Source organism: Molothrus ater, chromosome 6 (genome assembly GCF_012460135.2).
Source record: "Molothrus ater isolate BHLD 08-10-18 breed brown headed cowbird chromosome 6, BPBGC_Mater_1.1, whole genome shotgun sequence".
NCBI lineage: Eukaryota > Metazoa > Chordata > Aves > Passeriformes > Icteridae > Molothrus > Molothrus ater.
Genome location: NC_050483.2, coordinates 46,303,298 through 46,317,693, shown reverse-complemented (window position 1 = coordinate 46,317,693; position 14,396 = coordinate 46,303,298). Strand labels below are relative to the sequence as shown.

Genomic DNA, 14,396 nt, shown 5'->3' with positions numbered 1-14,396 from the left:
AAATGTTATTGCTTGGCTTGAGCATTGAATTACAATGACTGTTAGACTGCCTCTCTCCTTACATAATTTATTTAGTACTCCCTTCTTGTTTAGGATTCAGGCAGAGGTTAATTTAATTCTGCATGAGAAACTAGTAGTTACTCTACATTAATGCTGTGCTGTATGGTAATGCAGGGAAAGGTTTTTGTGTAAAGCTTGTGTTTGCTGGGTCTCTCAGCCATGAAAAGGATAATTTTACCTACTCCTTTCCTAGCAATTCATTCATTGCAAGAGCTGTTGGCACACTTAAATTGGGACTAAAAAAGTGCATCCAAGAATAATACCTTAAGACCATTTTATTCCATGCTGTTGTTGCATGTGTATTTTAAGAAGCAAATACGTATCGAAGTATAGTATGGACCAAGGAGACATTGTTCCTACAAAATTACAAGAGGCCCACTCTATCCTGTTACAGGTAAATAGAATGTTAATATGTGACCATGGAGATTGAGGCAGAGCTTCTGCTGCATCTCTGCTGAGGATCTGAGGCAAAGAGCAAACATCCCGTGTGGGTGATCTTGGAGGGATAAAAAGAGGATGTAGAATATGCCTCAGCACTCCAAGAATGATTAGAAACTTTCAGATGGAGGGAATGAATGTGTTTATTCATGCATTTAGTAAGCCTAAATGCTTAATTTGGTGCTTAGAATTTTATCCTTAATCTTGTATGGGTCTTGATTTTTCCTAAGGCCCTTGACTGTCTGAATCAATGTGGAGGAATTTTGGCTTTATTTTGTCTTAAGCTTCTTTTTAAAAAAGTGATTGCAAAGAGCTTTCAAATGTCAAGCAAGTTCATAGCAGGGGCTTAGACACCAGAAGGCTGCTGAGAGAAACAGAGCATTTATATTTATGTTTACCTTAGGATTTCTAGGTAACTCACTGATGTTTCTTGGTGTACCAGCCCTTGGTGCTTTCAGCAAAGCTTACCTCTGACTTGACAGTGTCCCTCTTGTTGCTGGGGCACCACGATTGTCCCAGCCAGCTTCAGGCTCCACATCTGTGTGAGCAAGCACAGCAGTCGAGGTCTGAACACCCAGTGTGACCTTCACTCGAAAAGCCCATGAGAATGGAGAGAAAAATACATTCATGAAAAAATACAGGGTCATGTAACTGCTTACTCAAACCTTTGTGGTCTTTATCTACTGAGTTTGAGTGCCTGGCTCAAGGAGTCTGAGACTTGGCTGCTGATCCTTATATTTTGTGATCATGGTGTTGGATGTACTACCTAGAAGTCTCCGGTTTTGCAACTGTTACTGCTGTCAAAAGACATTGGACAAACCTCCTCAAGCTTAAAATATCCTGATCTTTGGGTGAGGAGCATTTCAGAAACCTACAGGCACTGCACTGAGCACTGACAGGGCTTTGTTTTGATTCCTTAAATAACACTTCTGATACCAACATTATTTTTTCACAAACTGTAGTCTGAGGGAAGGTTGCTGACTTGCAGTAGCTGGCTTCTGAGTTGGTTAAGCTGTAAATCTGGCAACTCAGTTTCTAATGGTTTTAATAATCTGGGAAATTTTTACCATGTGTTGTTGTCCTAACCTTTACTGTTTTAACCAAGCTTTAGTTGTGCTGTAAAAATGATTCAAAGGCTTCTCACTGGAGGAATTAGACTTTTTGCTTGTACAGTTGCTCTCCAGGGTACTCTGGGTTGCTGTGGGCTATTTAAAATGTTTGAAAACCCTGCTTCCCTCTCCAGCAGCTCCTGCCTGGTTGTGTTGCCCCTAGCCATGCTGGTTGCCTGAGGCAGAAGGATATGCACACACCATGTCTGCCTCTGCTGCTGAGTCTTACAGCTGTGTTTGATTTCAAGCATAACATTTATATGTAATACAAGAATGCAGCTTGCTGCCCCTGTGGGGAAATGGGTCATTTTATCTCCTATTTCTTTTTTTGTCCAGGTTAAGCCAATGCCCAGAGTAGCTGCATCCTGGGAGATGGTTGGGTCCACGGGGCCCTTTGGCTCTTAGTGCCAGCTCACAGGCTGGAAACAGCCCAGCTCCCTGCCTGAAGCCAGAGTTTGGCTTCATGTGGTCTTCAAGGAGGAATGATAAGATCTGAGGGGAGCTGAGAGGCCAGGCTGAAGCACAGCATTTTACTTGTGTAAAATGTTTTTATTGTGTACTAATCTGTGTTATTGCTGCTTCAGAGAAGGAAAACAAGAAAACATTGATAAATTATAGAAGTTGAAGAATTCCTGATTTGCTTTTAGGTGAGGACGATGTTAGTTCTATTTCCAGATGTGGGATTTTGGGCAATCAATCTGACACATGGTCACATTATCCCTGTCAGTCACTGAGTATCAGCTGAGCTTCACTAACTTTCTGGGATTTCAGTCTGGACAAAATCTGAGCTAAATTCATCAGTGTGGAGCTTTCCCTTGACATGTTTTATCTCATGCTTGTGGTTGTGTGAGTGGATGATTGGTTCACAGATGATAGTTTATTAAACTCAAGTAACCTGTTTTTCTCACTTGCTTTCCTGAGCTTGAAAATGAAGAGCACGGGCATTGACCTTCCTTTATAAAGTGTTGAGCTCTGCTGGTGAGCTGCACTGTAAGTTAGGTGTTATCATGACAGGCCCTAATCTGAAGGCAAAAGCTTTTAGAGTAATACAGATAATTATCTGTTTAAATATTTTACTTTAAAAATAAACAGGTCAGAGTATCACCTCTTGCAACAATCAGAATCTTTCAATCTGAATTAACAAATCACTCTTCCAGGCTTGGGGCCATTTCAGCTTCTATTCAGTGACTGTCAGACTCTTGCCAGAAGATACTGAGCTCAGACAATTACGAGAGAGTTCAGTCATGGTTGTGTTGGGTGGTATACTCAAATAATTTTGCGGGAGGAGCTCATGGGAATGTTAACAGCATAAAGGTTAGCAGTAATGTCTTTAGTTAAAAAGCTAGCGATCTGATGGTTACGCAAAGACAATGCAAATTCCTTATGCATTCCTGCCTCAGTGCTGCTCCACGTGCTGGGTGACTGGAAGCAGAATTCTTTCTCTTTTTTGCCATGGAAATTGCTGGTTAAAGCTCAATACTTCAATATATGCAAAGTCTGTTTTTTTTTGTTTAAAGCCTCAGTGCCATGCTGTGTTGTCATAGCACATGTTGCAGTCCAGCCATGTGTTCTTACATCCAATAGATTTTGCACCTGTTACAGTAAACAAAGTTTGTTTAATGTGTCTCAAATGCCCAAAATAGAAAATGCATTTGGCTAATGACTCAGTGAATGTTTGGTCTGCGGTAGCCAAGCTTCACATTACATAAAGGACTATAGAATCTTTTTCCTTAACAGCTCCAGAAATCCTATTAGCTGTGACACAGATATTTCTACTTTTTCCAACAAGGAGTGTGTTTTGGTATGGATCAGAAGAAAAAAATGAAATGTGTTCTGTCCAAAACATTTTTTAAAATATGCACTCTGATTGCTTATCAAAGGCTGCAGGCTCTCTGAATTATTTCCTCCTTCAATCAGGCTTAATTTTCCTCCTGTGGTATAACTTTAAAAGCAGAGAAATAACAATAGGTAGCGGGGAGGGGAAGTGTCTGGGTGAATGGGTGATTGTTTCAGGAAGTGTGTTACTTTGCTGCGCTGTGGTGCTTTTCCCCCTGGTCTGAATGCTTTGCAAGTATCAATGCATGTGCCCTTCCACTGGCCTGGGGGTAGTCTGGGAAGTGGAGACAAGCCGGAAAAAGGCACCTGCCAAACATTTGGTTGAGTTGTATCTGTGAGCTTTTGTTTCCTGAATCCCAGCACAGTGTTTCAGTAATACAACTGTTTTCCTCCCCATCTTTTTATGTGAATTAAAAACCCACCAGCAAAATGTTTTATCCAGATCATCACAAGTGGGGGTGCTGGAAACTGCAAGTCAAAGCTAACAACTGTACTGCTCTCCTCTTTGTTTCTGGGCTGCATGGCTGATTGTATTACTGTACAGAATCCCCTTTGCAATGTATTTATTTGAACAACTTCAAACATTTTGCCTGCCCCAGGGCTTGTATCCTTTCTTCCCCCTTTAAGCCATTCTGTGATTTCAGAGCAGCTTCAGACAGATGATCATTAAAATGTTGAACCTGATGTACATCCCCTTTCTGTCATCTCCCCCAAAATAAAATGACCCTTAAGTATGTAATGAACATAATTTAATTCTGTTTTACTCCTGATTAAAAACAATGCAAATAAATCTAGAACTTTATATCCAGCTTCTCTGGGCAGTGCCAGATGCCTGGTCAAGTGCTTTTCCCTACACCCACTTCCCCAGCCCATCCTTAAATTTTCAGACCCATGAAATAATTTCAGCAATTATTTGAGTTACTCAGACTTCACAGAGTGGCTTAGGTATGTTTGAACCAGCTGCATTTGTATGCCCTGAACCATGGCAGCAGCTGTATGCTGCACATCAGATGAATACAGGTCATGCCTGGGGTAGAGGCATGAATGATTGGTGTGCCTGGCATGGTCATGCATTTATCCTGATTAGTGCCATGGGACCCTTTAAGTTCCATATTAGCCATTGTTAAAAGAAGTGATTAGTGTATGTTAGCTGTGCAACCTGATGCTATCTTCAAATAGTGATGCTTCTCTCAAGTGGGGCTTCCTTTTGTGACCTCTGACCTAGCAGTATGTTAAAAGCTTTGTAACTGATGGAGCTTTGTATTCTTTGTGGTGGGATTGATTTGGATTCCTTCACACTGAAGTTTGTCTGTTGTTCTCTTTTGTTTAGGAGGTCCTTCAGCAGCTGATTGTAATGAATTTACCAAATGTTTTAATGATTGGCAAAGATCCTCTTTCTGGTGAGTAGTTCATTGGGTTCTCCATCTGCCTCCTCTGTAATACTAAATAAAGTCTGTATTTTTTTTGTCTTCCTAAACAATTCTGTAATTCTGTTCTAATTTAGTAGGAAAATGCTTTAAAGAGTCCAGCCCTTAACACTAAACTATGTCCCTAAGCACCACAAATGTGTCTTTCAAATACTTCCAGTGGTGGTGACTCAACCACTTCCCCAGGCATCCTGTTCCAATCCTTGACCACTGTTTCAGTTAGGAATTTTTCCTAGTATCCATAAGAGTATTCTTAAGCCTCCCCTGGTGCAACTTGAGGCCATTTCCTCTTGACCTATTGGCTGTTATATGGGAGAAGAAACCAACCCCCACCTTGCTACAACATCCTTTCAGGTAGTTGTAGAGAGCAATAATGTCCCTCAGAGCTTCCTTTTCTCCAGGCTAAACACCCCCAGCTCCCTCAGCAGCTCTGTGTCAGACTAATGCTCCAGACCCTTCCCCAGCTCCATTGCCCTTGTCTGGACACACTTCAGCCCCTCAATGTCTTTCTTGTGGTGAGGGGCCCAGAACTGAACACAGGATTTGAGGTGTGGCCTCAGCAGGGCCAAGGTGGTGTACAAGTACAGGGGGACAATCCCTGCCCTGGCTCTGCTGGCCACACCATTGCTGGCACAGGCCAGGATGCCATTGGCCTTCTTGGCCACCTGGGCACAGCTGGCTCATGTTCAGCTGCTGTCAGAGGGCACCCCCAGGTCCTTTTGCACAAGGGCCACTTTTATCCACTCTGTCCCCATCCTGTAGCAATGCCTGGGATTGCTGTTGATCCAAGGGCAGGACCTTTACTGCTTGGAACCTCTTACCACTGGCCTCAGCCCATGGATCCAGCCTGTCCAGATCCCTCTGCAGAGCCTTCCTGCCCTCCAGCAGATCAACACTCCCACCCAGTTTGGTGCCATCTGCAAACTGACTGATGGTGGCCTTGATTCCCTTGTCCAGATCATTGATAAAGACATTAAACAGGACTGGCCTCAATACTGGGCACTGGAGAATCCCACTTGTGATTGGCCACCAGCTGAATTTAATTTTTTGGACTGAGAGTTGCTCCTAAGGGACTCTGGCAACCAGTCTCCTAAGCAGGCCATAATGCAAACATGATTTTTAGTAAATTGTATGTATTTGTAGGCAAACTACAAGTATTTGAGCATCTCTGAATCTCATAACTTTATGTATCTAGGATGTAACACTGAGGTATTTATATACCTGTACATTTAAATATACATGTGCATTTGCATGATGCATATGTAGGTGTGATGAGTGAGTTCTTGCCAAAGCCAGAAGAGCAGCTGTTTGTTTGTTTGAAAGTTGTGTCTCTTCACCCCTTACTGCAAGTGGCCCAGGATGCAGTCTGCTGTAGCACAAAGATGTGTTGTCCTCCAGGTGTTCTATGTGCCTGTATAATGAGTTTAGTTCTTGCTATATGCACACACCAGAGTCTTGCAGAATTGCCATAAGGTGTGAAGGAACTGTTGCAAATGACATGTGAGAAGAAATATAAATGAGAATGGAAAGAAAAATACATACATGAAAAAACCAGGAAGAAGTGAGGAAGAGAATGGACAAAAAGAAAAACATTTTTGTCTGACCATGTTGTTTAGACAGTGATATCTGTTGCACAAAGCATCACATCAGAAGTAGGGTGGAAGCCAGTAAGTTCATGTCCAGAGTCCAGTGCTTTTGTTGAGACAAAAGAAAGCCATTTAACCTGAAAATTGAGTTGACTTCTTTGAAACACTTATCTGAAATGGAAAGTTTTGTTGCTGTGTTTCTTACTTTTTTTCTCTTTTTCCATGCCCATTCTATCTCTCCCTAAGTCCAGTGCTAGTGCCAAGGACATTGTATTTGTTTTTACCAAAGAAGGTAAACTGAATGAACCCTGTCAGCACTGATGGGGAATCACATGCTAATCAGCATCTCCAGAATAAACAAATGGCAGAAACCTTGGCAGAAGATTCTATTTTGCTGCTCTTAGGAGCTGACAAGTGCATATGTACAGAAAAGCATTTGTCAGAAAAGAATATTAGCCAATGTTGAATCACTGAATCTCATAGTCTTGGCACTTCTGTGTTAAAATCAAACTGAGAGTAAGAAATCCACTTCTTCAGCAAGAGTTAATTGGGCTGTACAGGCTACTGTTATGGGGAAGGAAGAAAGTCAAAAGACAGGAGCTTTGTTCTTGTCCATCCATGGCACTGGGCTCCTTAGCATCAGGAGTGCTTCTGAATAAAGTGTCTGGGCCAGCAAGGCAGTATCTCTGCTGGCTAATGTCAGTGGGAAAGGCTGGCTGGTTTCTTGTCACAGCCATTCCTGAGTGACAGCTGGCAGGAGACTCATAATGTGGTAAATACAGTTTTGGTTCCTGGGAAATGCACATTGAAGCTGTCCTGTATTCAGCTATAATTTGCTATCATTGGCCTGCAGGCTTTTGTCAGCACCTCAGATCTCTCTTTGAGGAAAGTACCTGTGTCTCTTGTAGGAAGACACTTGGTCATACATGTGTTGCTGTCTTCTAGATCCTTTAACTACAACCAAAAACGTTTCTTCTCTTTCTGAGATCTTTTAAAGAGTGGTGGTTTGGGGTTTGTTTTGTTTTGGTTTTTTTTTAGGGGGGTGTGTTTGGTTTTATTTTTAATGTGATCTTTCAAAATTGATTTTCCCCATTGCTGACTTACCACTGGCTTTATTTGGACAGAACATGAGAAGAAAGGATTAAAAAATATAAAAGTGTAACTTCTGGATTGTAATGTCTAAAACTGGTAGGTTATGTGTACCAAAAAACCCAAATTTCCTGTCATATTATATAACAATTGTGGAGAACCAGTCCCAGCTTAGACACAACAGACTAGGTGGTGAGCAAAGGAAGACTCTAGATGTATGTGCTTTAAAGAATGTACTTAAGGAGGAGAGTGTCTGAAAAGCTCATCTTAATCTTAGTGTTGGTCAGGCATTCACTGGTAAGATGTGCAGGGGAAATGGTTAGAGAAGTGGAGAACTGGAACTTCCCTCAGGAACAACCTGGCTGAGAGTTGATGGGAAGTTCGGAAAGGGGGAACAGGAATGAGATGGCAGAGGCAGTAAAGCTGATGCAAAAAGCTGACTGGAGGAATAGGCTGTGATGAGCAGTGTGAGTGATCACCAGGTGATGATGTCTTGGTTACTGTCTGTGCAGAGAGGAGTCAGAGGAAGGCAGGAACACTTGGGAGGGGAAAAACAAGGAAAACAAAGATATTCTCTCTCTCTTAGTGAGGCAGTGATGAAACCCCAGTTTTGCCTTCCTCATCCTGTAGCTAAGTTATCTCACTGAAAGGTCCCTCTTGATCAGAGGAAGAAGAATCAATCCCACGGTCACATTCCTGGAACAAATCCAGTATTGCTTTGTACTGTTTCAGCTGGGAGGGCTCTTAGTGACTGTATTGTCTCCACAGGTCCAAGACCAGAGAGCCATTAGATGTGATGCACTGTGTACAATTTCAGTGACTTATTTCTTGTAACAAGCCCATGTGATGTTTTGTTATGCATGCTTTTCAGGAATTTTGCCTTCTAAAGTACAGCCAAAAGGGTGTTACAGGCATTAAATGATAAACTGAACAGCTCTGAGGCTGTGAATGCTGTTATTGCTATTTAGCTTCCATTTGGCACTCACCAGTTGGGACTGCTGAGGGCTTCTGCAGCTCTGCTTTGAACATGAGATTATTGGAAAAACAGAACTACCATTACAAAAAATGCAGTAGCACTTGGGCTTTTGCATAGGAAAAGGTACATGTCTGCTGGGTTTATGAGCTTTATTTACTTGCTTTCATGTCCTCTAAACAGTTCCAGGTCATGGCAAATTTGCCTACTTTATTTGTCTAAGAGCATAAAAATAGCAGAAATATTTGTTAGAAGATGAAGGCTTGACTCTAGAATATAGGGAGCTAAAAATAAACTTGAAAGTTTAATTAAAGGATTTAAAAAATTTTCCCAGGAATTTGACTTGCAGAATGATGCAGCTGATGTCAGAGGATTTATTCTCTTCACTGCACTGTGTGGTAGACAGCTATTACCATTAAATTTCCTCTTAGTTTCTGTCTCTTCTCAATTCTTTTTCTTGCTGAACAGCTTTTTCAATTCATTACTGCACCACAAATCCCCCTGTGTTCAATAAGAGAATCATCAGCCTACTTATCATCTATGACATTACTGTAATCACTTTTTCATATTATGTCTGGTTTTAGCATGCCTTATAAATGGCCACTCATTCATGTGGCCACATGGGGAATATCAGTAATGGTTGGGAACCTCCATTTTGATGCATTTTAAAATTTCTCCATTTCTAGACATTCTTAGTTTTACACAGCTAGTGAGTGTACTTGGAAATGTATGGCAGTTAATCTTTTGGAACAGACATAATCATGAGGGGAGAGAGATTTTAGCTTGTTTAAGATCAAGGATGGAAACGAGGTTTTACTTGCCTAAAATAGTCTCATTTCTGTCCCTTCAGACAACTTTGCTATTTATATACGCTTTTCAAATCACATGTTAAGTTTGTGAATGGGAGGACCCCGAAGTCCCTGCTAACAAGTGCCTATAGAAATCTAGTTTTCATTAAAATTGTAAAAGTCTACTCTCACTTGGGTATGTTTCATGTATGGTTTCCTTCCTCATTTTGTTTCACAGTCCTCCAGAGGCACAACGGTTCATAAAATACCACGTTTATAACAAAACACTGCCTCAATAGTGTAAATTTAGCATTCAAACTTTTCTCACTGAGAATCTTGCTGGAGTGGGGAAAAACAGCACTTGCATGTTTCACCCTCCCCACATTCTCTGCACACCCTCCAGCTGTATGTGTGGCACTCCCTTTCCTGTGCTGGATGGAGTAACATCAGAGTAGAAATATGGAGAAACTGGAAGCACATGCCCAAAATTGCACTTACTCAGACCCTCTTGTTCCTATTTCCTCTGATTATCTTCCTGTCTCCCCCCCATTTTTATCATTGTTTGTGTTCTCTCTGTACCTTGATCCTCCTTTTTTTGTTGTAGCATCTCCTAATCCCTGTGCCCGACTTCTCCCTGAGTGCTGCCATCTGTTTCCCAGCCTCCAGCCCCATGAGAGCAGAGGGATCTTCTGGCTCTGGCACAGGGAGGCTCCCAGGCTGCACAAGTGGTGTCTGGGCTTTCCCTGCCTTTATTTTCCAGGAAACCTGCTGGCCCTCTCTCATGGCTGGGAGCAGATGGGCTTTCTGCAAATGCTCCAGGTGCCTGGCTGGCTCCCTTGCAGCACAAACACGGGGCCTGAGAGATCTGCCCTGGAATTTTAAGAAAAGGAATAATAATAAAAAAATGTTTATTTCTTAATTAGCACTTTTCTGTTTAAGAGATAGTTTGACTCTTGTCCATTTTTCTTGTGGGTACCTCTCTGCAAGGAACTACCCTAGACTGAAATGTTTGTGTCCCAGGTCTCAGGAGGAGAGTGTCTTGGTAAGATCAGCTGATAAGCATGAGGACACTCAGCAGACTTTCTTCCCAGCTGTCTGGGAAGGATTTGTGGCATCCCAGCGAGCCAGCACAGGGGAGACAGCACATTCCTGCTTATGAGATTGCACAAGGAACTTTACCATCTTATAAATAGACACAAATCAAGCTTTTTGAAAAATATGAGAACTGTTTAGAAGGCATGATTGAATCAGGGATGAAGGTCACTTGCCTTTCTTTAGCATTCATTGCAGGACAGAGGCACTGTCTGGAATGTAGAACTTCACTCCAGCACTCTGTAGTACTCCTAGAAGTACTTCTGACTCACTTTGTCAACCTGGGCATTCCACTCAAGTGTGTGGTAGCTCAGCTCTCCTGTGGGTGAGATGAAAGGGCAGAGGAGTAATTAATCCCTTCCTGGCTTGTTTTGAAGTTTAATTGAAAACTCTCTCTGAAGCACTTTAGGTTGGTAGAGAGGTTTTTCATACTCGTACCCTGTTTTTGCTAACAATCTTCTGTAAATAGTGTTATTCTACAAGGCTTTAAAATGTCCTTCAAACCTAGCTTGAGAATGAGTGATCTGGGAGTGCCTTTATGTCAACAAACTGTCTCCTCCCCATGGGAAACAACTTCTGAATGAAAGCCCAAGGAATGGAACTTTCAATCACACATGATCTTCTGAAACACTTGTGTGGCCTTAGAAGTGCTTCTAGTGGGTAGTACAGACTCAGTTTTATTACATGATGTAGCTTGTCTGCAAGCATAGAAAAATTTATTGAAAAGGAGACCTTGGAATAATCCTGACTGCTAAATTTTCTCTGCAAGCTGCCAGGGGAGAGAGCAGACTGCCAAATGCTGTTTAAAGCATTAAGAAACTAGTAATTAATGATAATCTCAAGTCTTAACTTCTCACTCTTTTCTATAAAAGAGCTTGTCCAAGCTTTCCAGATTGTCCATCCCTGCCATGGATTGCCATGTCTGCCTCCACTTCACTTCCTCATGGGAGGACTGGAGTGGGGTAAGGTCTCACTCAAAGTGACTTCACTATTTCCAGGCAAGGTCAGTCCCTGTTGGGGTACCAGGGCTGACCTTGGTAAGTTACTTTGCTGTAATAGCCAAAGGTGTTTCACATCACAGGGTCATGCAGCAACACCAATGCCCATCTTTACCTCACTGAGAAAATAGCAGAGCCTTGGTGCAGAGAGGTAGGATGTGGTTTGAATGGCTTTAAGTAGCTCACTTGTCTTTAGGATGGTATAGGTGCTGTCACAGTTGGGAAGTTGCCCTGGTGTTTCCTAAAAAGAGTAATTTCATGTCATTGTGCTCACCCCAAGGAGAATTGGGATGCTGTGGTGCACACATTGGAATTTATGGTTGACAGATGAAGGTGCCCAGAGCACCCAAGGGTTGGATCTTGTGTCTGGCATGATCCAGAGCAAGCAGTCTGACTCCTTCAATCTCTCCATGGAGATGTTCTGCCTCAGTAAGTTTAGGTCAATGAGAGACATGCTCACATCGCTTGGTCTCCATAACTTAATGACTTGATTTTGTGTCCCACAGGCATGCTCTGTATTTAGTACCTGGTCTGTATTGCTTCAAAGCTGATGTAGAATGAAACTCAGTGCTGAAATTACTGAGAACTCAGTTTCTTTAAAAAATACCTTCTGACCAAAGTAATAGTCTCCCAGTAGGGCCCTCAAAGGAATTGTTCATGAAGTAACAGATTTTTTTTTTTTTTTTTTTTGCTGTTGGTGAAGGATTTGTGTCATTGTCTATGCTTAAGATTCTGTTATTGAGATTCCTACAGAACAATCAGACTTTCACAGACTGAAATGGAATTTGTAAATTAAATTGTAACTTTTCAGGAAAGAGGAGGCCTTGTGTGCTGCTGCATACGGGGAGAAGAGTAAGAATGATTATATGTCTTTCAAAACCAGTTTTCAAATATTCTGCAGGGGAATAAGCTCATATTTGCAGGGTGAAGTGTGAGCTAGCATGTCTTAAAGATGGCTGTTTCTATTGAGGAGAAGAATTTCTGCTTGCAAAATCTTAATGGTTACTAATGCAGGACCTGGATATTGAGAATTGTAGTGTTCATGCATACAGTCTACTGATGATTTTTGTAGGGCTGTTCTTGAGACATTATAAAGATGAACATATGTAAAAGTTGTTGAAAATTTCGTAGGTATGTTTAAAGACTGGTTTAGGACGTTTGTGTGCCCGGAAATCAGGAAACAAGTTACTTCCTAAGCTGCCTGCACGTGGCTGTGCTGGCTTGCAAGGTTGTGGGAATGGCAGAGCCCCTGTGGTAATTTAGGTCAGTGCCTTTGTGCAGCTGTGGGGCTGTGGCAGCTTAATTGATGAGTCAGATTAACTCCCCTTCCCTGGCCTTGGGTCCTGCACATGCCTCTGACTTTCTGCCAGGGCAGCCTCACAAGGGCATGGTGTTGGTGGAGGAGCACAGTTGCACTCAGAAATTAGTATCTATTTAGTGATAGGAGCAATTGAGTACCCAATTAAATCAGGGTATAAAATGACATGTTAGTCCCACAATTACACACTCAAAAAGAATGCAAATATGTAGGGATGAGAGAAATGTGTATGTGGCCTGTTTTGTTTCTTTGTTTCTCTTTCCTCATCTTCCCCCAGTATGGATGAGGACAGGCTTTTCCTGAACCTAGCTCTGTAAAGATGTTTTATTTTCTCATTGAAACTCCTTGCCTTCCTTTTGCCCTCTTTGTCTTGCCCTTTCTCTAACCTTGACATAGATAATTTCCTTCACCATCCAACGATCCACATAAATTTTGTTGAAACAAGCTGGTTCTAAGCTGCACCCATTCCCCTTGAGGAACTTGAGGCTTTCCCTCTGCTAACAGTGGGGAATGGCAGGCAGGGCTGCTGCTCACAGCAGGATTCCCTGCAGCAGCAGCAGGGCTGTGTCTCCTCTCCCCAGGGCTCCCAGCATATGGTCAGTGTCCCTCAGCCATCCCTCATTCTCTGCCCTCTTACCACATGGGGTTTAGCTTCAAAGTGTGAACAGGCTTTGATGCACAACAGGCAGAACTTATTTGCTGCAACGTCTATCTCAGAGAGAATTCATATGCACAGAATGGTATTCAGCTTTGGGAAGTCTGACTGGCAACTGTTTTACAGAAGAATTTAGGGCAAGTTCTTTGTGAGTAACCCTCCTTTGCCTCGCCCATGATGTTTTTGTTTTATTTTAATGGGGTTTTTTGGAAGGGGGAGAGCTGTTGGTGGTTTGCTGGTGTTTTTTGCACCCTTATTAATCACAACACAAGAGACAAGTACTGGTCATATGCATTGAACTATTTAAAGTAATTTTTTTGTGATGTATTGATCAGAAAAGCCCTAGAAAATTATGGGTTAGGATAGCATATCAAGTGAAAAAATGTCTTGCTGAATTTGGGATTTTAAACTAATCTATGACTGTACTGTTGAATAGAAAATATGGTAACTTTATAACAGGCATATATATATATATATATATATATATATATATTGTTCAGGCACTTGTTCAAAGGTCTTTTTGTTTTAGGCACGTATTTTGGAGAGGATCACTTGCAAGTACTTATCTGTTATACATATGTACTGATGACTTTTTTTCCTCTCCAGGTAAAAGTATGGATGAAATCAAGAAGCTGCTGTTGTTGGTTCTGGGATGTGCTGTGCAGGTGATAATTCATGGAAATTAAGATTTTTTTGAATCTGTTTTTTTTTCCTGGAATGAGAAAATCTGCCCAAAGATCAGTGCTGTATGAACAAATCTTGAGCTCAAGGCAGCTCATGAGCTAAATTGTGAGAAACACAGTATGTGAAGGAAAGAAATGCAGGGGAGAGGAAGCACATTGTGTGATAGCAGTAGCCTCAATTTGTTGCCAGTGCTTAATCAGACACAGGATGTGTACTTTTAAACTTCCATAGCACAGTGGGACGAGATAAGTTTTGAACAGTGTTCTTGATATCAAGATTATTGTTGGTTTATTTTCTTATTCTTTTAAAATATAAAGTGGAACAGTACATGTTAATGCCAAAC

The 14,396-nt window shown here is 41.8% G+C and overlaps 1 protein-coding gene across 1 annotated transcript in view; it reads left to right on the top strand.

Annotated features, from left to right (window-relative positions):
* The window catches only part of CCDC88C (coiled-coil domain containing 88C), a 96,689-nt gene that overhangs the window by 33,113 nt on the left and 49,180 nt on the right, over window positions 1-14,396 (top strand). Inside the window, 2 exon segments of the mRNA XM_036384050.2 lie at window positions 4,774-4,843; window positions 13,976-14,034. Of these exon segments, the coding sequence (XP_036239943.2) occupies window positions 4,774-4,843; window positions 13,976-14,034 (129 nt within the window).